Source organism: Bombina bombina, chromosome 6, assembly GCF_027579735.1.
Source record: "Bombina bombina isolate aBomBom1 chromosome 6, aBomBom1.pri, whole genome shotgun sequence".
NCBI lineage: Eukaryota > Metazoa > Chordata > Amphibia > Anura > Bombinatoridae > Bombina > Bombina bombina.
The window spans coordinates 639,262,766-639,290,351 of NC_069504.1; the positions used below are offsets into that span (position 1 = coordinate 639,262,766).

The 27,586-nt window shown below is 37.4% G+C and overlaps 1 protein-coding gene across 2 annotated transcripts in view; it reads right to left on the minus strand.

Annotated features, from left to right (window-relative positions):
* Positions 1-16,215: 16,215 nt before the first annotated feature.
* MFGE8 (milk fat globule EGF and factor V/VIII domain containing) overlaps positions 16,216-27,586 on the minus strand; it is a 228,161-nt gene continuing 216,790 nt past the window's right edge. For both annotated transcript variants that reach the window (XM_053717664.1, XM_053717663.1), the window contains exon 10: positions 16,216-26,168. In XM_053717664.1, coding sequence (XP_053573639.1) covers positions 26,025-26,168 — 144 coding nt within the window. In that variant the 3' untranslated portion in view covers positions 16,216-26,024. The remainder of the gene's footprint in view (positions 26,169-27,586) is intronic.

A 27,586-nucleotide genomic window follows, 5' to 3' on the forward strand; every position in this document is an offset into this window, starting at 1 on the left:
TACTGTATTTTTTATTGTATTTCCCACTGACCCGATTATGTATTTTTAACCATATGTTCACTGCATCTCATTTTCGTATATGTCACATGGATCCATGGTTTTAATATATGTTCAAATAAATGTTTTTGACTGTTATTCACTTTCTTGTTAGAATCTTCCTTTGCCTCTAGTTGGCGCTCTCGGATTGTTTTGTTAATTCTTTGTAATTTTATCAGGGTAAGCTAGATACCCTTTTATCCAGGAGCTGTGAGGAAGCAGGTTGAGCGCTGTCAGATTTTTTCCGTTAATTATCCATGACTGCCGCCATGTCTTGTAAAGTAATCGCTATGGGCGCCCTAGATGTACTTGGCGCCATTTGAGCGTGAGTCCCTTGAGCGGGAGTCAAAGGATCTGACACGTGGGGAGAGTTAGTCGGCATAACTTCCCCCTCATCAGAATCCTCTGGTGATAAATTTTTTAAAGACAGAATATGATCTTTATTGCTAAAAGTGAAATCAGTACATTTGGTACACATTCTAAGAGGGGGTTCCACCATGGCTTTTAAACATAATGAACAAGGAGTTTCCTCTATGTCAGACATGTTTGTACAGACTAGCAATGAGACTAGCAAGCTTGGAAAACACTTTAAATCAAGTTAACAAGCAAATATAAAAAACGGTACTGTGCCTTTAAGAGAAACAAATTTTGTCAAAATTTTAAAAACAGTGAAAAAAGGCAGTAAATCAAACAAAATTTTTACAGTGTATGTAATAAGCTAACAGGGCATTGCACCCACTTGCAAATGGATGATTAACCCCTTAGTTCAAAAAACGGATAAAAAAAACGATATAGACGTTTTTTAACAGTCACAACAAACTGCCACAGCTCTGCTGTGGCCCTACCTTCCCCAATAAACGACTTTAGGCCCTTTAGATATGTCCTGTAGCATTCAGGGGACTTCTGAGGAAAACTGGATGCCTAGGTCTGTAATTTTAACTGCGCAAAAAGCGCTAAAATAGGCCCCCTCCCACTCATACTACAACAGTGGAAAGCCTCAGGAAACTGTTTCTAGGCAAAAATAAAGCCAGCCATGTGGAAAAAACTAGGCCCCAATAAAGTTTTATCACCAAAGCATATATAAAAATGATTAAACATGCCAGCAAACGTTTTATATTGCATTTTTATAAGGGTATTACCCCTGAGAGTAAGCATGATACCAGTCGCTATTAAATCACTGTATTCAGGCTTAACTTACATTAATCCGGTATCAGCAGCATTTTCTAGCATTTCCAATTCTAGAAAAAATTGTAACTGCACATACCTCATAGCAGAGTAAACTGCACGCCATTCTCCCGCTGAAGTTACCTCTCTCCTCAGACATATGTGAGAACAGCAATGGATCTTAGTTACAACCTGCTAAGATCATAGAAAACTCAGGCAGATTCTTCTTCTATTTCTGCCTGAGATAAAATAGTACAACTCCGGTACCATTTAAAAATAACAAACTTTTGATTGAAGAAAAGAAACTATTTTTCACCACTTTCTCTTACTACCTCCATGCTTGTTGAGAGTTGCAAGAGAATGACTGGGTATGGCAGTTAGGGGAGGAGCTATATAACAGCTCTGCTGTGGGTGTCCTCTTGCAACTTCCTGTTGGGAATGAGAATATCCCACAAGTAATGGATGATCCGTGGATTGGATACACCTTACAAGAGAAAATTGTTAGGATTACAGGGTAATAAACATATTTACAAATAACTATTATAACTGATTTATAAACTAACTACTATATCCCCTCCATTAGTGGTACACGAATCCACTATAATAATAATATATCAAAAATTCAGCTTATTGAGTTTCAGATGACTTATTTTACAAGAACAGGACAGAGACAGGTGTGTATTCAAGCCCCTGGGGTGGACTGTGTCTAGTTCAAAGATCCATCTGGCCTCTCTTTGTAATAAAATGGTCTTTCTATGACCCCCTTGTTTCAAAAATATTTTACTGGTTTTTCATATTTATCAGTGGGGTCTGCCTGTACTAACATATCCTTCAAGGAGCGTCCCCTTCTATAAGAGAATATCGGGAGTTCTTTTGTGAAAGATTTTTTTTTTTTTTAAATATTATTTTTATTAATTTCACATGCAAAAACCAGTTCAACAAAAATTCTTACAGGATTTGTAATAAATGTAACATATCTTCTGATAATTCGAGAAAACACAAAATAAGTATCTATCTAGTTATAGGTTACCTCATGATAGCGTACTAGGTCCTTACAGAGGTCATATATGTACAGAAAAAAGAAAAAACAACGCCATGTCTCAATTAACTCACATAAATAAATATGAAAAAATAATACACTCGATGTAATAATACAGCGCTTAATGAAGAGAAGCATTTTCCCTTTAACTATCAACTCAAGAATTCTCCCATTGACCTGTCCCATTGTTCGAATTATCACACCTTCTACGTTAATAAAAATAGATAAGATATATCTGAAATTGAGAACATTCATTCATCATTCTGGAGACACCCCATCCGCATTAGCTATACAGTATAAATAAGTAACGAAAAACAAACAAAACAAAACAAGAAGAAGAGAGAGGAAAAAAAAAAAAAGGGAAAAAAAAAAAGAAAAAAGGAATAACAGCCAGGCTCTCCTACCCCTCTACTCCCCTATCCCACCCCCCCTCCTCCCCCCGATGTCACTGCTTCTGCCCTGCCAGTCGACCACCACCCAGGATAGTGACCTGCTAAGATGTTTTGAAGAATAAAGGTAGAACTACTTATTGGCTTGACTATTTGAATTTGGGTTTTATTCTGGAGTGATTTAATTACTCCCTCCCATTTGGAAAAGAATGCCTGTACCTGATCACTATTTGTGATTGAGATATTATATTGTTCCAAGATTATTTGCATGGTTACTGCTTTCTTAAATTCACTAAATTTGGGCGCCTGTGTCGCTTTCCAGTGCCTGAAAATAAGATTTCGAGCTAATATCAGTATGGTATTAAGTAATTTATAATCCTTACATCTCGTTGAATATCTAACCAGGAAAAGAATATCTCTACAAGTTATGGTGAATGTAGAATTAACTGTCTGTTTAGTCCAAAAAGATATTTTGCTCCAGTATTGGAATATCTTAGGACATAACCATAGACAATGCAAAATATCTACGTTCTCCTTACTGCATCTTGAACATAAATGGACGTTCTTAGACCAGATAGATATTTTATTAGGGGTGATATATACATTATATAAAAATTTTTAAATGTGACTCGCGCCAAGCTGTAGGCACCCAAGAGTCATTAATTATTTGAAAGCTTCCCTGTATATCCAGCGCATCTAAATCTGGCAATAAATTTAGCCATATTAACCGTATATACCTGATTTGTGTTGCTTTATTATTAGAATTCAAGATTTTATAAAAAGTAGAGATGGAAAATCTACCCGCTTGATATATTTTCACACCACTTACTAATGGTCTCATTGACCAGTCTGGTTTAAATTCTTTTTGAAGATTTACTAGATAATGTCGAATCTGTAAATACGCAAAAAAATCCTTGCTTTGTATGTCATACTTAGAACAAATGGAGCCAAATGAATCAATTGTACCATCTGATAACAGCAACTGTTTGACATAACTTAGCCCTTTCCCCGCCCATCTCTGAAAGACTTGAGAGTCATATCCCGGTTGGAACTCAGGGTTCCCTTGGATTGGTAAGAATTCAGTAGCATTTGGATTCACCTGGATTTCAGAGCAGTATTTTTGCCATGCCCAAATTACGTTCCTAAATGTCAAGAGATTATCTACATTGCCGGGCAACTTTTTGATTGGACAGTGTAGCAAGGCCTTCAAATTAAATGGAGCAGTAATACTTGACTCGCACTGATAGAAAGTGAAATATTGTTTCTCAGATATCCAATCAATGGCATATTTAAGTAAAGAGACCCAGTTATAATATTGGATATTGGGGAATGCTAAACCTCCTGCCATTTTATCATTCATTAATCTTGTCAGGGCAATTCGTGGTTTTGCCCCTTTCCATTTAAACTTAGAAGCTATTTGGTTAAATTTTGATACGTCCTTATTTTTAAGCCTAAGAGGAATATTCTGTATGAGATACAACAATTTAGGAAATACTATTGTTTTAATTAGCATAATACGAGGTATTAATGATATTGGGAGATTAATCCAACTTTCTAATTGATTTTGTATTGTCTTAAGACAGCTTGTTATATTTATATCATACCATTCCGATGGGTTCTTACTTAGAACTATACCTAGATAGTTTAGATATTTAGTTTCTTTGAAAGGATGTCTGATTTTGTTTTTAACTGGTTTTGATATCCATAATAATTCGGATTTGGTGAAATTAATTTTATAACCAGATACTGCACTGAAGAGTTTCATGATAGCAGTAAATTTCGGCAAATTAACTTCTAAATTATTCAGAAACACTAGTAAGTCGTCTGCATATAATGAAAGAATGAATTTATGTTCCCCAATATTGATACCCTCTAATTGATCCCGTAGCATAATAGCCAGTGGTTCGAGTGAAATATTAAAAAGTAGAGGGGATAATGGGCATCCCTGCCTCATTCCTCTATTTAACGGGAATGGGGCTGTAGCTACATTATTTATAACTAAAGCAGAGACTGGATTACTATATATTAACTGAATAAAATTGCTGAAATGTCCTCTGAACCCGAACTTCCCTAGTGTCGTAAATAGGTGACTCCAATTTATGTAGTCAAACGATTTCTCTGCGTCCAGCGCTATTATAGCAGCATCAGACCCTTTCCTAGATTTCCCTTGTAACTTATTCCAGAAGTAATCCAGAATAATCATTGTTTTCCTTAGATTCTTGATTGGACTTCTCCCTTGCATGAACCCCACCTGGTTCTCATGTATAATACTTTGTAGAATAGGCTGTAATCTGTTAGCTACAATTGATGTGAGAAATTTGTAATCGGAATTAAGGAGCGATATAGGTCTATACGAATCTACCAGTTCTGGATCCTTTTTTTTCTTAAGAATAAGCACAACATTAGATGCAGTAAAATATTTAGAGCATCCTATTTCTGCGCTATAATATTTATTAAATAGACTACATAATGTTGGAGTCACCTCCTCCTGTAAGATTCTGTAGAACTCAACAGGGAGACAGTATGGTCCGGGAGCCTTATTGAGTCTAGCTTGTTGAATAACCAAATTTATTTCTTGTTCTGTGATGGCTGCATTCAAACTTTGAAGATCTTCCTGTGAGATCCTAGGCAAAATTAATTTAGACCAAAGCACCTCTCTGTCCAGCTCATGACAGGGTTCTGCTTTATAAATACCCTGAAAATAGTTATAGAAAACTTTTTTAATTTCTTCTGTCTGGATATGTCTATTCCCATTCTGTCTAATAGCAACGATTAAGTTGCTATCTTTCGGTTTAGAGATTCTAGCTAAATATTTAGCCGCTCTTCCTGTGAACCCTCTATATAGAGCTTTTTGCTTTAACCCTCCTTGCATAGCTTTTTTTTTTTTTAAAATGTCCCATTGAGTTTTCGCATTACTATATTTGATCCAATTTCCCCTAGATCTTAAAGAAATATAAGCGTTGTACTTATTTCTGACTGTGTTGGAGAGTTGTATTTCTTTTTGCTTAGTTTTTTTTTTTAAGTCTACATAGATAGGCTTTAATGTGTCCTCTAAGTACAGCTTTAGCAGCTTCCCAATATGTTTCTGTTTTATCTATATAACCTTTATTAAAGTTATGATATTCTATCCATTTATGCTTTAAGAAATTCTGAAACTGGCTATCTGAGGCTAGATACTTAGGAAAAAATATTCTATTGTTATCTCCTTTTTTAAATGCATTAGGGCCAAATTTGAGTGAAATAATTGCATTATCTGACAAAAGAATATCTTTAATATCAGTTTTACACTCCAATCCCATTAGGGCCTCTGAGATCAGAAATAAGTCTGTTCTAGAAAGACATTGGTGACTTGAAAACATACAAGTGTATCCCCTAGTATCAGGATGCTGGACCCTCCAAATATCTCTTACCCCTATTTGGGAGCAAAATTTTTGGAATATTCGTGTCTTCCTATCCCTTCTGTATGTATCCTTCCTTCCAACTCTGTCTAAATTGGGAGAGGGAGTAAGATTTAAATCCCCAAATATTATTAAGTTTTGTCCAGCATACTCTAATAACTTCTCAGTAAGTCTGTTCCAAAATTGACCATCTACTATATTGGGCCCATATACATTACAGATTATATAGGGAATGAGATTAATTTTTAATTTAAGAATTTGGAATCTCCCGCCTCTGTCCTCTACTAAGCCTGTGATCTCATAATCCAAATGTTTACTAATCAGAATTGCTAATCCTTTCCTCCTATCTTCCCCAGGGATAGCGACAACCTCTCCCACCCATTTCATTTTGAATTTCATTATCTCTGAGTCTTTTAGGTGAATTTCCTGAAGCATTGCCAGGTCAGGTTTGTATAGGCCTAATTGCTTGATAATAGCTTTTCTCTTTCTTGGCGAGGTTATCCCGCCAACGTTCCATGACAGAAGAGTTAGCGCTTTCATATTAGACTCTTAACAGAGATAAGACGAAACCTTAGAGGTCTAATAACCATAATCGGGGGAGGAGAGGGGAGAAGCACATAGGGACCAAGAGGGAGCAGAAAAAAAAAAAAAAAAAAAGGATAAAGCCCCTAATCTTACATCCATCCATCCTGCACACACATCCATTCATTCCCTGGAGATCCATATATACTAATTTGGAATATCTTTAATACCATATTTATAATTCTTTGTTCATTGTATGCCCTGCTCTTTGCAGAAAGCCTGCGCCTCGCTGATATTATTGAGTACCACCTGCGTACCATCCATTCTTATTATTAGCTTAGCCGGGTATATCATCCTCACATTATGATCTGCTTTTAATAATTTAGAACAATAGGGCGACATCTCTTTACGTTTTGCCACCGTCTCACTGGAGAAGTCCTGGAAAATCAAAACTTTAGCTTGCTCTATCATGAGAGGATAGACTTCCCTATATTGCCTCAGAAAATGTACCTTATCTTGGAATTTTAAGAACTTGACAATTATAGGTCTGGTAGGAAAATTATCTTTTCTCGCCTGACGAGCTACACCTGTTCTGTGCACCCTTTCTATATGAATTGGTGTGTCAGTATTAATTCCAAGGCTCAGTGGAAGAGTGACCGTGACAAAATGCATCAGGTCCATGTAGTTACTATCATCTGGAAGACCAATAATTCTCAAGTTATTGCGCCTAGATCGGTCTTCCAGGTCTTCCACCCTGCTTTGTAATTTGTCTAGTCTCTTATTAAATTCAAAGTTAGAAGGTTCAATTATGTTGATTTTGTCTTCAATGTCTGAGATTCTAGTTTCTACCTCCAGAAGTCTTGTGGAAAATTGCCTAACTTCGGATGTGAGATTATTTATGTCTTGCTTAATTTCCATTTTCATGTCATTCAATTGTGGAGTAATTGTCTTGGTAATCTGACATAAGATTTCCTGCATATCAAAGTGCATCTCAGCTTGTGATTGTGATGTTTCTAGTATCTGTTTCGCCATTTTTTTTTCTTTCTGCTTAACAGGCATATTAGGGGAAGAATTCTTGGCTGATAATATAAATTTATCCATATACTTGAATTCCTATAAGCCCTGCTATATAGCCACTGGTGCTTATTGTGATCACCTCAAAGATTGTGTGTATTAAATACGTGAATTAAGTGAAGCTAAGTATGGTCCCCTCAGAGGTGGGACAAAAAATTGATAAAGATCTCGTAAAATAATGAGAACAACAAAAACAGAGAGAAGTGCAGCGTGAAGAGGAAATAGTGCAGCGTGATAGTAATTATGTGAGATGAGCTCCACAAAGCTCGGCATGTAGTGAGAGGAAAGGGAAGGAAAGAACAAAAACAAAAAGGGGGAAAAAAAAGAGGGGGGAAAGGAGGAGTAAAATTAAAGGAAAGAGTGGAAAAAAAAGAAGGAAAATTAGGAGCGGCCTAAATAGCAGGTATAGTGCAATGTAGATTACATGAAAAGGCTTTTCGTATTAATAAATTTTGTAGAAGGAAAATTCTATGTAGAAATTTGAGTGGATTTTTAAATTAAAAAACAATTAAGCATTCCCCTTGAATTATTTGAGAGCCATAGAAATTCTTAGAAATATATTATCTGACCAATGCAGATACCAGTTTCCCTATCTAAATCGACCCTTATTCCCTTAGTTAATACTTATATTCAGTATAATTCTAACATGTAAATATATTTGAAAATAACTTTGATCATTTAGGTTAACTCCAAAGTTTAGGGAGAACAAAATAGTAGCAATCAATAAGCCTGCTTGGTGGATATATGCGCTAATACCTTAATTCTTCTTAAGAGTATTCTATATCGATATTTACAAAACAAGAAAGAGAGATACCAGAAACTGGAAAGACACAGAGAGACCCCCAGTAGATATCCACAAAGCAGCCAATACCCTTTGAAACAGAACTAAACAGAAAAATAAGCAGCGACAATATTGCCCTCGAATTTTGAATAATAAGATGCTAGAACCACAACTTAACTCCCTAAATAGGAGATGCTATATCAACAAATGAATTAATACGATAAATCAACTTTTTAGATGGCCCAATGTCTATATATAAGAGTGTTTATAGAGCAAATGTTAGTCTTTACTTATATCTATAGGGAGTATAGAAGAAAATGGAGGAAGGTGAGACGCCAATACTATACTTTATCTTGGAGCCGTCTTCAGCGCCTCAGCCTCCTCTATTATCACCATCTGGTAGAGGGTCCCTTCTTGGAAAGTTCCCTTCCTCCTGCAATCAATTTGAGCAAAACTGTATTCCCACCTCAAAACAAACTTATTCCAGGAGAACAAAGCAAGAAAAACTTCTGATGTCGCTCCACGACAAACAGCAGCGTTGCCGTATACACCGCTAACACCCGTCAGCGTGCTTCTGTACGTGACCCACGTGCAACGGACTTCCCGAGTTTGGAGCTTCAGCCTCCGGGTCAGCCTTTGTCCGCCGGGCAGCGAGTAACTCCGCAGCCGATCCTCCCCTTGTTTCCGGTTCCCACAGTGAGCGCACCGCTCAGCCTCAAGCTTGGTCAGCTGCAAGCGTGTTCATCACCAGGAGACAAAAAAGCTGCAAGCCAGCAGGAGTATGCTCACCAGGGAGCACTCAGAATTTCCATATCCCGCTACAATACAGGTAAGTTTTCTGTCCATTAACCAAGGAGCTCACCAGGGAGCAGCCAGTTACTTGGGCAATAAGGTAGATCTATGTCCCATACGTTTTTTTTTTGTTTTTTTTTAGAAATTGGGTGGTAGAGTGACCGTGCTTTACCTTCCTTCTTAGAGAGGTCGTGTTTAGACAGGAGGCACCAGTTCTTCAGACTCCTGTACCTCTGATCGTTCAGCCTGAGTCATAGAAAACAGCGATGCAAATACAGGAGAAGCCGGCTTTCTGCAGCTTTTGCGCTCGCTCTTTAAGTGTCTGAAGGAAACACCTGCCCTGGTGTTGCTTGGACTGTTAATTGTAACACTTCCAGCGAACTTGTTACATTTTATCATGAGAGTTCTTAGGGGAAATTGTAACAAGTTGCTTCAGCCACGAAGCCAGAAGATGCCTAGTATAGACTTCCCCTCCAGGGACCAAATGATCCTATGCCCAGACCAGTATCATCCTTGGTCAAGGGACGCGTGGAGGTGAGGGTTGTTGGTTAGAACACAAACCAGCAGCACAGCGTGCAGCACCTTGCTTGCTCCTCCCCTCAGCCGGAAGTCAGCAGCCCAGCTTTGTGAAAGATTTTAATCTCTCATCCCCTTGTAGGATTTTCCAATTATCCTGGATAGCCCTTCGTATTTTCCAACTGTCTGTTGTATACTCAGTGACAAAAAATTGTTTATCTTCATTCTTTCTCCTTTTCTCCACCTTTTGTTCTTTTGCTATTGTTGCCTGTGTTTTGCTATCTTGTAAGATACTGACTGGGTATCCCCTCTGAGAATCTTTCACCCATTTCATCCACAGCTCTTTCTACCTCATCCAGTTTAGAGGTGAGACTCACTGCTCTCAACATTTGAGCTTTTGGCATAGAGTTAAGTAGGTGTCTTGGGTGAAAAGTCTCATATCGTACTAAGGTGTTTCTATCTGTAGTCTTTCTATACACCCTTGTCTCTACCCCGTCATTGTCTCTGAATAGTTCTATATCCAGAAACTCAATTTTCTCTTTATCCCATTTCGAGACAAATCTAATGGGGCCCTGAATTTTATTAATCTCATCCAGGAATCTAGTGAGGGTACTTTCACCACCATACCAGAGAAAAAACACATCATCTATTAACCTCCTGTAGTTCCTACCATATTGTAAGAATAATTCATTATTCATAATATTAGCCTGTTCATATGAATGCATCAATAGCAAAAGAACAAAAGGTGGAGAAAAGAAGAAAGAATGAAGATAAACTATTTTTTGTCACTGAGTATACAACAGACAGTTGGAAAATATGAAGGGCTATCCAGGATAATTGGAAAATACTACAAGGGGATGAAAGATTAAAATATTTCACAAAAGAACTCCCGATATTCCCTTATAGAAGGGGATGCTCCTTGAAGTATATGTTAGTACATGTAGGCCCCACTGATAAATATGAAAAACCAGTAAAATATTTTCTGATGAGAAAACCAGGTGTATATAGGTGTCATGAATGCACTACATGTGATAATCTAATCCTAGGCAACACATTCACACACAGCCACACTGGTAGGAGGTATGACATAAGACAGCCATTAAACTGTGAGTCCAAATACATGGTTTATATGATCAAGTGCCAGTGTGGGGACATGTATATCGGAAAGACGGAATGTATGCTGAAGGAGAGACTGGCAGAACATAGGTCCAGCATCAGACAGGCTTTAGAGAAAGGGGGGTCAGATCAGCCTGTGGCTAAACATTTTCTGAAAAATGGCCACTCTGTGTCTAGTCTCAGATGTTGTCCTATAGACCAAATACAACCTCTGAAACAAGGGGGTGATAGAAAGACCATTTTATTACAAAGAGAGGCAAGATGGATCTCTGAACTAGACACAGTCCACCCCAGGGGCTTGAATACACACCTGTCTCTGTCCTGTTTCTTGTAAAATAAGTAATCTGAAACTCAATAAGCTGAATTTTTTATTATATTATTATTATTATTATAGTGAACTTGTGTACCACTAATGGAGGGGATATAGTAGTTAGTTTATAAATCAGTTATAATAGTTATTTGTAAATATGTTTATTACCCTGTAATCCTAACAATTTTTTCTAGTGATGCACATGTGACTATAGTATTCTAATGTATTAATGCTTTATTTTAGGTAGAGAAAAGTAAAATTCCAGTAATCAGTTAAGTCATGGGTGTCCAAACTTTGCTCTCCAGAGGTTTTGGAACTACATTTCCCATGATGCTCAGCTAGATAAAATGCTGGCTAAGCATCATCGGAAATGTAGTTCCAAAACCTCTGGAGAGCAAAGTTTGGACACCCCTGAGTTAAGTCATCTGAACTCAGATTCTACCTTAAGAAAATCAGAGAATCACAGGGTCATAGAGCATCACCTGAGTGAGTGGGGGAGTGGTTTAACAGGGTATAAATATTGTGTTAGTTTGCATTGTATGTTACCTTGACAAAGGCCCAGATTGGAAAATAAATGTTGAAAAACCTATGAAAAAGAGAGAAGAGTCTTTCTTGTATACCTATAGTCATTTGTGACTCAGGCTCTAAGAAGTTATGCTAGAGTGCTAACCTTGCATGGAAACATAGAGATATATATATACACACACACACACTATTCAAATGTAGAGCGCACTCCCACCTAAAAGACAACTACCAAGGTGCAGGCAAGTATACTCCTAAAATGGAAAAAAGGCATGCACTCTCTGGATTTGTGCAAAATAAGTGCTTAAATGGCACATACAAACTCACATGTTTATATATGTATTCATATGTATTAATGTATTTATATGTGTATATACATATATGTATTTACAGACATATATAAAATATAAACTCATTAATATATATGTATACATATTTTTCATATTTTCATGTCGTGTATACGCATATTACAGTATGCGATCATGTTTGCGCATGTTACAGTATCCAATCGGGTATGCACGTTACAAACAAATATGTTAAAGAACATTGGTATATGAAATATTAATATTTTCATGTCGGGTTTGCACTAATAAGAATGTCATGGCGTTTCCGTGAGAGAGTGTGGTGTTAGGTTTTTTTCACATTTTTTCTCCATTGACTTCTATAGGGGAATATGTGAACGCACACGCAATATTGTAAGTTCAGATTTTGGCGCAAAAAGCTTAACTCTAGCGGAGTTTTCGCAATCACTGAAGAAAAAAATCTGCACCACTTGTAATCTAACCCTAAATTGTTCTAATAATAAACAAGACAACCCATGAGCAAGGTGTTTACAGTTGTAAGGACTTGAAGGGAAAAAGCAAATTCACATCCACAAATACAGATTATTTAAACTGATATTCTTCCAAAATTTGTACAGGCTTAGATAGAAGCTGCAGATGGCGTCAGTAAAAATGTACTTATGGTCTAATCTAAATAAACATAAAGCATCACACATTAACTAAATGTGAGTTCACCTGCTTGATTCACCAGCTCAGAAATGTCTGCAATGAAAGCTATAGTCCCCTTGAGAGAAGGATGAATGTTTTACCCAACAGACCTGAAACAAAATACCCTCAGAAGCAATATCATGACATCAGAAATAAAATAATCCTTTAGGGTGTAGTTAACTTTAGGACATACACTACATCGTATCTGACTGAATGCATATGTTAAGGGGAATGTATAAGTTCTACAATGCACTGGAGAAAGGTTATAAACACATTTATTAAAGTGATGCCGTTGCAATCACCTAGTTAAGCTAAGGGTCACGTTTCAATCCATAAAAATGATCAGTGTAGATACCCTTGAGATTCTAAAACTAACAAACGTTCTGAAAAACCTTAAATCAAATTCTTGGTCTGTTTTACACCTTTAGGGCCTTCCCCTTTACAATATACTCAGTAGCCCAAGGTGCTTACAGGCCAATTACATAAAACAGATAAAAACTTAACCCCTTAATGACCACAATGTACCCTATATGTCACTGGTCGTTAAGGGTTTTTTTCAGGACATAATAGCATAAGTCTAGCAAGAACACGCTATTAATTCCCTCCCTCCAGCAGGCTTTGTGGAATAGAGCAGTCTCAACGCTGGTGGCAAGACCGCGATATAAAACAATCAAGTCCCAAAAAAAGGCCAGCGACATACAGGGTACGTCGCTGGTCCTTAAGGGGTTAATTTGTAAACTTTATTTTGAATTATGGTCATAAATAAACTGGGGGTGGGGGCATTAACTCATAAAATACTTTCTATGCAGGTTTTAGGGGTCTGTGTCATCTGTGTTTAACTCAAATTAGTATCTTGACAACTTTTAGCCTAACTGTGATACTTTGGATGGAGTCTGAAATGAAAAACGACAACAAGGCCACACACAAGCATGTTACATAGATTCATCTGTATTGTTTTAATTTATTTAAGCAAATTACACGGCTCACAAATAGTTATAAACAAAAGTGCAATGGGTTTGTACTGTGATAAATAAGAATATTTGCAACCAATAACAATGCTATATTATTTTTTACTTTTTTGTAATTAAGAAAAGTTTCTTTATCTAAAGCTAGACTTTTGCAACTGAATGGTTTAATTATATAGTGGCTTTCATGTATATTTTAAAAAGTTATTTTTTAATAATTTGTTTTGATATATTGGTATGAAATAATGGGATCTTCTGTGGGAAATTGTCTTTATTTTATTGCATACATATTCCCTCTTTCTTAACAGTCATTATATACAATTATATATGATTATATACTACGTAAAGTGACTATTTTATTCCATATCTGGTGGTTATTTATATGAAATTATATTTTTAACTTCAACAAAATGTAATATACTGATTTATGAATTATTTAGTGTTAGATATTGTTTGATTTTTAATATATTCCCTCTGGTAGAGCGTGTGATGTTTCTTTTTTCTAGGTTGGGCCTTATCTTTATTCCATGAGGAACTAAGACCACCCCCTGAGGACATTTCATTGACAACTGTTGAAAGTGTAAATAGTAGGTGTGAATAAGTCCTAACTGGTTCAGTGTAATAAACTATTGGATTTGCATTTTTCACAGAAGAATAAAAATACACAAAGAGATTCACTGCTAGTGCTTCTTAAAGGGACAGTCAAGTATAAATTAAACTTTCATTATTCAGATAGGACTTGTAATTTTAATCAACTTTCCAATGTACTTTTATCATCAAATTTGCTTTTTTCTCTTGGTATTCTTAGTTTAAACTAAACCTAGGTAGGCTCATATGCTAATTTCTAAGCCTTTGAGGGCTGCCTCTTATCACATGCTTTTTAAATCTCTTTTCAACACAAAGAGACAGAAAGTACACGTGGGCCATATAGATAACACTGTGTTCAGGCACAGGGGGTTATTTAAGATCTAGCACAATACAATGCTAAATTTAAGACAATAGATAATAAACAGTCACAGTCATGTGATCAGGGGGCTGGAAGAAGGTTCCTAGATACAAGGTAATCACAGAGGTAAAAAGTATATTAATATAACTGTGTTGGTTATGCAAAACTGGGGAATGAGTAATAAAGGGATTATCTATCTTTTAAAACAATAACAATTCTATGGTTGACTGTCCCTTTAAATCCGTTATTGAACATAAAGCCAACATTTCCTTTTCTTCCTTTTGTTTTAAGGGTTTCAGTTATTTGTAATGTAAATAACATACATTGTATCTGTTGTTTCTGTTTCCAAATAAGTAAATATAACCTCCATGTTTTTCTTATCAGTCTTGTGATTGTCATTCTGACTCTACTAGGCAGCTTTGTGTTACTCAAGTGGAGCTTAAGGGAGTTCAAATTTGTGTCATCTGTTTTCCTGACCCTTATGCATTCCAGCAGCCCTGATTATGGATACCTTTGGGGCATGGGAAAAAAAAACATTTTCCTCGAGGTTTATTTAATCCTTAACTTTAGGTCCCAAGATAAAAGATAAGAAAAATATAAAAGGGATATTATAGTGCATAATATGCTGAGGATATATATATTTTAGTCCAAGCATAGTCTCCAAGCAACTTTGCAATATACACTAATACAATAATCTCCAAACCCTAGTGCAGTCTACACACCCACTGTGCTGATCTCGAAAGCCCAGAAAGCTGTTGATCCATTGTATGTGCAGTGCATGTGCTTGATTCAAACTCAAACCAATACCGGATACAAACCAACTGGAACCTTTTTTGTTTTTATTTTTCTCCTCCATTATTTTTGGAATTAAAAAAAAAGGGTGAATAGTTTTTTTTAACACAAACTATACTGCAGTTATAAGTGAACAACATACAACAGCACAGATGAAGATTACACGTAGACGCTGACGTGATAAGATTCCTTCTAGATACATAGCTGAGCAGCTTTCCTTTCCTGGTCCAGGACTGCTCTTTTGCAATGGATATATATTTAAATGCACACTACTTGTACCCTCGTTATTCAGTGAGTATATTGACTTATGCCACTTTTTTTAATAAATTACACTTCAATCAGTTGTGCCGGGTCTCTTCTTTATTTTGTTTACAACAAATTTGTTTAGTAAACTACACTGGTACTCTAGAGACCCAATATCTTATGTAGTAGAATGTCCCTTTAAAATGTTGATGCAAAATCAGTTCCACATGTTCAGATGAAAATGCTATCCCACCCATTATACATATAAGATTGGTTACAGAACAACTTAATTAAATGGCCAGATGTATAAAAGCAGAAGGACATACATTTAACTATGATAGATCATACTTCAGATTCATACCGGAGGGAGTAAACTGGATGACGTTATCACAAATTTTTACTCATTTTCCAAAAGTATACATTATGGTATAGATTGTAAAACAGAAGGTTTAATCACATCTGTGAAAATCATTCTATTTTTCAGAAAACTATCAAATGAAACTAACATTTTAATTATTCTGTAAACGAACATAAGATAAGTAAGCCATACATTTAGTACCTACCTCCACAGCAATTTAGTTCTAAAACTGCAAAAAAATAAATTAAGACCAAAAAAATATCACTGGTTTAGGCAAACATTTATTTTTGGTGGAGGAGGAAATCCATATAATCAAGTAAATAATTACAGGGAAATTTCATTTTATATGTAGTTAAGTATTGTGGCAATTATTGCAGTGTTAACAAGGAACGACATCAGCCTCTTTCCAGATAATTAACAGATGCCAAACAAAATTATTAGAAACATGGAAAAATTGTAAAGATTACAAGTTGAAAGTAAACGCTATAGCTTGAGAGCTATTGAAGTTAACGAGCGTTGGGTTAGAGCGACCTCAGAGCTCTGGTTAACTGTTATGCTCGAATAAAAAGTACACTTAAACTCATAACAACACCATCTAATAAAAATGATTTAAAAAAATATTGCACAAAAAAGTTATAAGGGCTCAAAGACGTGAGGTCTCAGGTGTTAGAAAAAAAGCAGTAAAGGACTTTAACATAGAGATACACACACACACATACATATATATATATATATATATATATATATATATATATATATATATACACACACACAGTATATATATACACACAAAATTCACAAATGAGGCACTCTCCGTCTTCCAAGCTTAAACACAATTTAATATTTATTAAACATTGTGATTAAGCTTAGAAGACGGAGAGTGCCTCATTTGTGAATTTTGTGTATCATACTTTTGAGTGCACCCTGGTGGTTGTTATATTGGAGCGAGTGCTGGTATATATATATATATTGTATTTACAGACATATAGACATATGTATACATATACACACATAAATACATATGTACACATTTATAGACATATATAAGTGCATTGGAGCCCTTTGCAGTCAAGTAGATAAAAACATGTAAAAGCATGTTTATGCAATATTCATATTAAGGTTTTAAATATGTATTTACTGTAAATATTTCAAATTCCAATGTTCTGCACATAGCAGAATATGTTATATATATTTATAAATATATATTCCTATATATACAGTATATATCTATACATATATATATATATATATATATAGATATATATTGTTACAAAAAAACATGATATTTATAAATATGTATTTATGAATAAATAGAACATAGTCTGCTATGTGAATAACATTGGAATGTAAAATATTCAAATTTTCATGTCTGGTTAGCTCACCTAAGAATATGCGTTCAGATTAGCGTGCAAGTAGGGTGTTGTGTTTTTTTCCCACTTTTTTTGCTCCATTTACGTCTATGGGGGAATATGTTGACATGCGTAATATTGAAAGTTCAGCTTTTTCTGCGCATCAGGTTAGCATGCGAGCGAAAAAATTTTTACGTTCAACTTGTAATATGCGCACTACCAGACAGGTGAAAAAAGCTTACCACAACACGAAATATCAAAACAGTTAAAAATTTGCCTTATTCTATTGGTTACAAAATATTTCTACAGTTTGGTATTTCAACAAAACAATGAAAAGGATATAGAAATTATATACAGTTCTGCTGTTATTAATTATTAACGTTTCGTATGTACCTGGCAAAGAAAAAAAGCTTTATTAGTCTTGAAAGTGCTTACAACTCAGTTAGAAATACTGCAAAATAAAGAAACCAGAACCTGAAAAAATATTAAGTTGGTTACTACTAACATAAATATAATTTATTAACTGTGCAAACTTGAGCAGATTTTCTAAAACAATGTTCTATAAATTCATGAAATGTTCTACAACTCAAAATATACACTCAAAATGTAATTCAACTACAAAGAGGTGCAAACTTGACCCAATAAGGATTGAAAATGAAATAATAAGCTCTTTTTGAATGATATATATTATGACTTTCAGACGTTAAAAGTTTATCGAGACGCAAGTGTTTATTTTGATTGTTCAGCAAACAAAGTTCATTAAAATCCAAAGTGTTATTTTTGATAGACTTTTGATAAAACTCTGTTCCAGTATACTTATAAAGTAGTCCTATTCTTTGAGGGCATTTTTGCTTATTTGTAGCCTTGAGGCTGATCACAGTTCTTTAGAAAAGTTATCAGATTATGTATTTATAAAAATCTCCATAGACTTTAATGGTGTATTTTGAATAAAAATAATTTAGATAGACTTTTACAAATCAGTGTGTTTAAAGGGACAGTCTACTCCAGAATTGTTATTGTTTAAAAAACATAATTTATGCTTACCTGATAAATTTATTTCTCTTGTAGTGTAGTCAGTCCACGGGTCATCCATTACTTATGGGATTATATCTCTTCCCCAACAGGAAGTTGCAAGAGGATCACCCAAGCAGAGCTGCTATATAGCTCCTCCCCTCACATGTCATATCCAGTCATTCGACCGAAACAAGACGAGAAAGGAAAAACCATAGGGTGCAGTGGTGACTGGAGTTTAATTAAAATTTAGATCTGCCTTAAAAGACAGGGCGGGCCGTGGACTGACTACACTACAAGAGAAATAAATTTATCAGGTAAGCATAAATTATGTTTTCTCTTGTTAAGTGTAGTCAGTCCACGGGTCATCCATTACTTATGGGATACCAATACCAAAGCTAAAGTACACGGATGAAGGGAGGGACAAGGCAGGAACTTTAAACGGAAGGAACCACTGCCTGAAGCACCTTTCTCCCAAAAATAGCCTACGAAGAAGCAAAAGTGTCAAATTTGTAAAATTTTGAAAAAATGTGAAGTGAAGACCAAGTTGCAGCCTTGCAAATCTGTTCAACAGAGGCCTCATTTTTAAAGGCCCAGGTGGAAGCCACAGCTCTAGTAGAATGAGCTGTAATTCTTTCAGGAGGCTGATGTCCAGCAGTCTCATAGGCTAAACGTATTATGCTACGAAGCCAAAAGGAGAGAGAGGTAGCCGAAGCCTTTTGACCTCTCCTCTGTCCAGAGTAAACGACAAACAGGGAAGAAGTTTGACGAAAATCTTTAGTTGCCTGCAAATAGAATTTCAGGGCACGGACTACGTCCAGATTATGCAAAAGTCGTTCCTTCTTTGAAGAAGGGTTAGGACACAATGATGGAACAACAATCTGTTGATTGATATTCCTGTTAGAAACTACCTTAGGTAAGAACCCAGGTTTAGTACGCAGAACTACCTTGTCTGAATGAAAAATCAGATAAGGAGAATCACAATGTAAGGCAGATAACTCAGAGACTCTTCGAGCTGAGGAAATAGCCATCAAAAACAGAACTTTCCAAGATAACAGCTTGATATCAATGGAATGAAGGGGTTCAAATGGAACGCCTTGCAGAACGTTAAGAACTAAGTTTAAGCTCCACGGCGGAGCAACAGTCTTAAACACAGGCTTAATCCTAGCCAAAGCCTGACAAAAAGCCTGAACGTCTGGAACTTCTGCCAGACGTTTGTGTAGAAGAATAGACAGAGCAGAAATCTGTCCCTTTAACGAACTAGCGGATAAGCCCTTTTCTAAACCCTCTTGTAGAAAAGATAATATCCTAGGAATCCTAACCTTACTCCATGAGTAACTCTTGGATTCGCACCAATATAAATATTTACGCCATATCTTATGGTAAATTCTTCTGGTAACAGGTTTCCTAGCCTGTATTAAGGTATCAATAACCGACTCCGAGAAGCCATGCTTTGATAGAATCAAGCGTTCAATCTCCATGCAGTCAGCCTCAGAGAAATTAGATTTGGATGGTTGAAAGGACCCTGAATTAGAAGGTCCTGCCTCAGAGGCAGAGACCATGGTGGACAGGACGACATGTCCACTAGGTCTGCATACCAGGTCCTGCGTGGCCACGCAGGCGCTATCAGAATCACCGATGCTCTCTCCCGTTTGATCTTGGCAATCAGCCGAGGAAGCATCGGAAATGGTGGAAACACATAAGCCATGTTGAAGACCCAAGGGGCTGTCAGAGCATCTATCAGCACCGCTCCCGGGTCCCTGGACCTGGATCCGTAACAAGGAAGCTTGGCGTTCTGGCGAGACACCATGAGATCCAGATCTGGTTTGCCCCAACGATGAATCAGTTGAGCGAAGACCTCCGGATGAAGTTTCCACTCCCCCGGATGAAAAGTCTGGCGACTTAGAAAATCCGCCTCCCAGTTCTCCACGCCTGGGATGTAGATCGCTGACAGGTGGCAAGAGTGAGACTCTGCCCAGTGAATTATCTTTGAGACTTCCAACATCGCTAGGGAACTCCTGGTTCCCCCTTGATGGTTGATGTAAGCCACAGTCGTGATGTTGTCCGACTGAAATCTGATGAACCTCAGAGTTGCTAACTGAGGCCAAGCTAGAAGAGCATTGAATATTGCTCTTAACTCCAGAATATTTATTGGGAGGAGTTTCTCCTCCTGAGTCCATGATCCCTGAGCCTTCAGGGAATTCCAGACTGCGCCCCAACCTAGAAGGCTGGCGTCTGTTGTTACAATCGTCCAATCTGGCCTGCGAAAGGTCATCCCCTTGGACAGGTGGGGCCGAGAAAACCACCATAGAAGAGAATCTCTGGTCTCTTGATCCAGATTTAGTAGAGGGGACAAATCTGAGTAATCCCCATTCCACTGACTTAGCATGCACAATTGCAGTGGTCTGAGATGCAGGCGCGCAAATGGTACTATGTCCATTGCCGCTACCATTAAGCCGATTACTTCCATGCACTGAGCTACTGACGGGTGTGGAATGGAATGAAGGGCACGGCAAGCATTTAGAAGTTTTGATAACCTGGCCTCCATCAGGTAAATTTTCAGCTCTACAGAATCTATAAAAGAGTCCCTAGGAATGGAACCCTTGTGAGTGGTAATAGAGAACTCTTTTCCACGTTCACCTTCCACCCATGCGACCTCAGAAATGCCAGAACTATCTCTGTATGAGACTTGGCAGTTTGAAAACTTGACGCTTGTATCAGAATGTCGTCTAGGTACGGAGCCACCGCTATGCCTCGCGGTCTTAGTACCGCCAGAAGTGAGCCCTGAACCTTTGTAAAGATTCTTGGAGCCGTAGCTAACCCGAAGGGAAGAGCTACAAACTGGTAATGCCTGTCAAGGAAGGCAAATCTTAGGTACCGATAATTATTCTTGTGAATCGGTATGTGAAGGTAGGCATCCTTTAAGTCCACTGTGGTCATGTACTGACCCTCTTGGATCATGGGTAGGATGGTTCGAATAGTTTCCATTTTGAATGATGGAACTCTTAGGAATTTGTTTAGGATTTTTAAGTCCAAGATTGGTCTGAAGGTTCCCTCTTTCTTGGGAACCACAAACAGATTTGAATAGAATCCTTGCCCGTGTTCCGTCCGCGGAACTGGGTGGATCACCCCCATTAGTAAGAGGTCTTGTACACAGCGTAGAAACGCCTCTTTCTTTATTTGGTTTGCTGATAACCTTGAAAGATGAAATCTCCCTTGTGGAGGAGAAGCTTTGAAGTCCAGAAGATATCCCCGAGATACGATCTCCAACGCCCAGGGATCCTGGACATCTCTTGCTCAAGCCTGGGCGAAGAGAGAAAGTCTGACCCCCACTAGATCCGTTTCCGGATAGGGGGCCCTCTCTTCATGCTGTCTTAGGGGCAGCAGCAGGTTTTCTGGCCTGCTTGCCCTTGTTCCAGGACTGGTTAATTTTCCAGCCCTGTCTGTAACGAGCAACAGCTCCTTCCTGTTTTGGAGCGGAGGAAGTTGATGCTGCTCCTGCCTTGAGGTTACGAAAGGCACGAAAATTAGACTGTTTGGCCTTTGATTTGGCCCTGTCCTGAGGCAGAGCATGGCCCTTACCTCCCGTAATGTCAGCGATAATTTCTTTCAAGCCGGGCCCGAATAAGGTCTGCCCTTTGAAAGGAATATTAAGCAATTTAGATTTAGAAGTCACGTCAGCTGACCAGGATTTAAGCCATAGCGCTCTGCGCGCTTGGATGGCGAATCCGGAGTTCTTAGCCGTAAGTTTGGTTAAATGTACGACGGCATCAGAAACAAATGCGTTAGCTAGCTTAAGTGCTTTAAGCTTGTTCATAATTTCATCCAATGGAGCTGTGCGAATGGCCTCTTCCAGAGACTCAAACCAGAATGCCGCCGCAGCAGTGACAGGCGCAATGCATGCAAGGGGCTGTAAGATAAAACCTTGTTGAACAAACATTTTCTTAAGGTAACCTTCTAATTTTTTATCCATTGGATCTGAAAAGGCACAACTATCCTCCACCGGGATAGTGGTACGCTTAGCTAAAGTAGAAACTGCTCCCTCCACCTTAGGGACCGTCTGCCATAAGTCTCGTGTGGTGGCGTCTATAGGAAACATTTTCCTAAATATGGGAGGAGGGGAAAAAGGCACACCGGGTCTATCCCACTCCTTGCTAATAATCTCTGTAAGCCTTTTAGGTATAGGAAACACGTCAGTACACACCGGTACCGCATAGTATCTATCCAACCTACATAATTTTTCTGGAATTGCAACCGTGTTACAATCATTCAGAGCCGCTAATACCTCCCCTAGCAATATGCGGAGGTTCTCAAGCTTAAATTTAAAATTAGAAATCTCTGAATCCAGTCTCCCTGGATCAGATCCGTCACCCACAGAATGAAGCTCTCCGTCTTCATGTTCTGCAAATTGTGACGCAGTATCGGACATGGCTCTCACATCATCAGCGCGCTCTGTCCTTAACCCAGAGCTATCACGCTTGCCTCTTAATTCTGGCAATTTAGATAATACTTCTGTCATAACAGTAGCCATGTCTTGCAAAATGATTTGTAAGGGCCTCCCTGATGTACTTGGCGCCACAAAATCACGCACCTCCTGAGCGGGAGGCGAAGGTACTGACACGTGAGGAGAGTTAGTCGGCATAACTTCCCCCTCATTGTCTGGTGGTAATTTCTTTACATGTAAAGACTGACTTTTATTTAAAGTGGCATCAATGCATTTAGTACACATATTTCTATGGGGCTCCACATTGGCCTTCATACATAATGAACAAACAGATTCATCTGTGTCAGACATGTTTAAACAGACTAGCAATGAGACTAGCAAGCTTGGAAAATACTTTTCAAATAAATTTACAAGCAATATAAAAAACGCTACTGTGCCTTTAAGAAGCACAAAAAGCTGTCACAGTTGAAATAACAATGAACCAAATTAGTTATAGCAACCAATTTTTCACAGTAAATGTATTAAGTTAGCAAAGGATTGCACCCACCAGCAAATGGATGATTAACCCCTTAATACCCAAAAACGGATAACAATTTAATAATTAACGTTTTTATCACAGTCAAACACACTGTCACAGGTCTGCTGTGACTGATTACCTCCCTCAAAATGAATTTTGAAGACCCCTGAGCTCTCTAGAGACGTCCTGGATCATGGAGGATGAAGTAGGAAGATTGTGACTGAATTTTTACTGCGCAAAAAAGCGCTAAAATAGGCCCCTCCCACTCATTTTACAACAGTGGGGAAGCTCAGTTAACTGTTTCTATGCAGAAACAAAAGTTAGCCATGTGGTAAAAATCATGCCCCAATAAGTTTTATCACCAAGTACCTCACAAAAAACGATTAACATGCCAGTATACGTTTTGAACATACATTTTAAAAGTTATGAAGTGTTATTAATAAGCCTGCTACCAGTCGCTATTACTGCAGTTAAGGCTCATACATTACTTCAGTATTAACAGTATTTTCTGAGTCAAATTCCATTCCCTAGAAAAATACTTCAGCGTACACACACTCATCAGCCTAATACCAGTCGCTACCACTGCATTTAAGGCTGAACTTACATTACATTGGTATCAGCAGTATTTTCTCAGTCAATTCCATTGCTTAGAAAAATAATTTACTGCACATACCTCGTTTGCAGGGGAGCCCTGCATGCTATTCCCCTTTTCTGAAGTTACCTCACTCCTCAGAATGTGCAAGAACAGCCAGTGGATCTTAGTTACGTCTGCTAAGATCATGGAAAACGCAGGCAGATTCTTCTTCTAATGCTGCCTGAGAAACAAACAGCACACTCCGGTGCCATTTAAAATAACAAACTTTTGATTGAAGAAATAAACTAAGTTTAAAAACACCACAGACCTCTCACAACGACCTATCTTTAGTTAGGTTGCAAGAGAATGACTGGGTATGACATGTGAGGGGAGGAGCTATATAGCAGCTCTGCTAGGGTGATCCTCTTGCAACTTCCTGTTGGGGAAGAGATATAATCCCATAAGTAATGGATGACCCGTGGACTGACTACACTTAACAAGAGAAAGATAGATAATCCCTTTATTACCCAGTTTTGCCAACACTGTTATATGAATTTACCTCTGTGATTACTTTGTATCTAAGCCTCTGCAGACTACCCCCTTATTTCAGTTCTTTTGACAAACGTACATTTTAGCCAATCAGTGCTGACTCCTACGTAACTCCACAGGAGTGAGCACAATGTTATCAATATTGCAAACATGAACTAGGGCTGTCTAGCTGTAAAAAACTGTCAAAATGCAGATAAGAGACGGCCTTCAAGGTCTTAGAAATTAGCATATAAGTCTATCTAGGTTTAGCTTTCAACAAAGAATACCAAGAAAAGAAAGCAAATTTGATGATACAAGTAAACTGGAAAGTTGTTTAAAATTAAATGCCCTATCTGAATCATGCAAGTTAAAATTTCGACTAGACTGTCGCTTTAAGTGATGGTAAAGCCTAGCAATTCTGAAACACTAGGATTTACCAGGGCTAGCCAGCTGGCATTATGCCGGATAGCTAGCACGCTATTGGCTAAGATCACCTCAGTGATAAAATAGCGTTCTGCCGTGGATGGCCTGAGGCGCTCAGTGCATTGAACACTGCAGACAAATAAAGGAGCTTTCAGCCTGAAGTATTTTATACTTCATGACTGAAAGTCCCCTTTATTTGTTACATTGGTAAATCCTAGTGTTTCACAAATGCTAGAATTTACTATCACTTTAAACTTCTGCAAATGAGGTTTAACGCATACTTAAAAAGTTGCACTATCATCACAGTACATTGACGTTCCTCTGCAGGGCAAGGCTGGTGTGCGCAACAGTAGCGTCTATGTACATATCCTTCAAATCACCAACAATGTTCTGCCCAGGAAGGGCAGACGAACGCAGGTGTTACAAACAAGCTGAAAAATAAAATACTATAAAAAAAATTAGAGCATTTTAAAGTTCATTTAATACAGTTATGCATGCAAAAACGGATTTAAAAATTATATCTCTAATTTCTTCAGATTTTTTTATCTACTTGCAAAACAAATAAAAATATATGTAGTCTCCATCATTTGAAGAGATCTAACAAAATATCTTTAAAAATACAGGTATTTTGAGTTGCAGTTTTTTTCTAATATATCTAGTGGCAGAACTTTCTGAATGCTGGAATTTGCAGCAAATATCATTAATCGTTTTGCAAAACGAATATAGAAATCTAAAAAAAATTAACGTCTATTTCTCACCCAATTAAATTGGCATAATTGCACAAGCACATTCATGCAAGAAAAAATTCTCAATACAGGAACTTATTCCTCTCAATAGCCATATTAAAAACTATAATGAAATCCAAATGTAAAATTTACATTTGGGAAAAAAAATCTAAAAACTATTTGTTTTCATTTTCACTCATTGATGTCATTACGTTTTTGACCAATAGAAAAAGGGCCTACATATATCAGTACATCAGGGTTTTTTCTAAATAATATCAGGTAAACAGCAGTAACGTGACCTATCAGACAATAATTACTTTTTTTTGGCAAGTGAAACAGCCAGGTGATTAGAAGATCTGCTTGACTTAGTTTTCCGCTAGCAAATACCAGGGAGAGTTTCAGCTGATGAAGGTCACCAAAAGGTGAGGTTACAGTAGATCAGCAAATAAACAAAGCAGTGATGTGAACAACATTATTATATTGTCCGTTCTTGATGTATACTTAATCGTCACAACCCAAAAGCTCCATTCTCAGTGTGATGCGCTCATGCCATGACTGGGGAAGTACACGCACGTAACGGGCTGAAAATGGCGGGTTAAAGATGTTCTTCTTGTGCGAGTAGTTGTCGTTGTTTCCAAGGAAGATCTGAATGTCAAAATAAAGAATGAAAGACCAGATCAATTGCATAACTGCAGCTTCAGCTATAAAAATGTTTAATGTATTTGACCATTTTATGATTGCACTATTGCTTGCATATAATGCATTTAACCCCTACAAATCAGTTAAACACATAGTTAAAGTTAGTTTCAGAGCAGCAATGCACTACTTGTTGCTAGCTGAACAGATCCGATGACACAATGACAAGATACATATGTGCATGGTCACCTATCAGCAGCTAGCTGCTCCTGAGCCTACCTGAGTATGCTTTTCAACAAAGGTACCAAGATAATGAATACATTTGATAACTGAAGTAAATGGAAAAGTCCCTTAAAACTGAATGCTCTGAGTCATGAAAGTATAATTTAGTAAAATGAATAGAATGTTTGTCACTGAAGAAAGTTAATAGTAATTAAGATGTAATGGTGCAAACTACTGCATGTAAACAACCATCAGTTTCTGTATCTTTATAATAAAGAAGTAAGGCAGCATGAAGCAGAAGTTGTTTTATACTTCTGGCAACGTGCAGAAGAAGTGTGTGCCCCCTACACGGCTGCTTTAGGGTCTCAAAATTATGCTGCCCCCCCCCCCCCCCCGATTTTAGGCCTTTTATGGCCATAATATTTTTTGGTGACTGTGTAACATGACTTTTTTTCATGGTATTTCCAAAGTAAATGTTCAAGTTTGCCTAAGCCAAAATAAGCCCCTGCTATGTACCTATAGAGCAGTGTTTCCCAAACCCAGTCCTCAGGTAACCATCAGCTGATTATTTCACCCAAGTTCTAGTTAAAAGGGACAGTCTATTTGAAATGTGTTATTGTTTAAAAAAGATAGATAATCCCTTTTACCCATTCCCCAGTTTTGCATAACCAACACTGTTATATTAATATATGTTTTACCTCTGATAACCTTGTATCTAAGCCTATGAGGACTGCCCCCTTATTTCAGTTCTTTTGACAGACTTGCATTTAAGCCAATCAGTGCTGACTCATAAATAACAACAAGGAAGTGAGCACAATGTTATCTATATGAAACACATGAACTAGCAACTGTGAAAAACTGTCAAAATGCACTGAGATAAGAGACGGCCTTCAACGGTTTGAAAAGAATACCAAAAGAACAAAGCAAATTTGATGATACAAGTACATTTTAAAGTTGTTTAAAATTGCATGCCCTATCTGAATCATGAACGTTTGACTTAAATGTCCCTTTAAGATATGACTATATGGTCTGTTAAGGGTCATGATGACTGGAGTTGGGAAACACTAATATAGAGGGAAAAGCATAGAATCAATTTTTTTTCCAAAGTGGCAATTTGCATTTTTTTAATTAAAACCTGATACACAGTGATACAGTCTTCTCATGTATAAAGAGTTAAGGAACATTTTCATATTAGTAATTTTGTA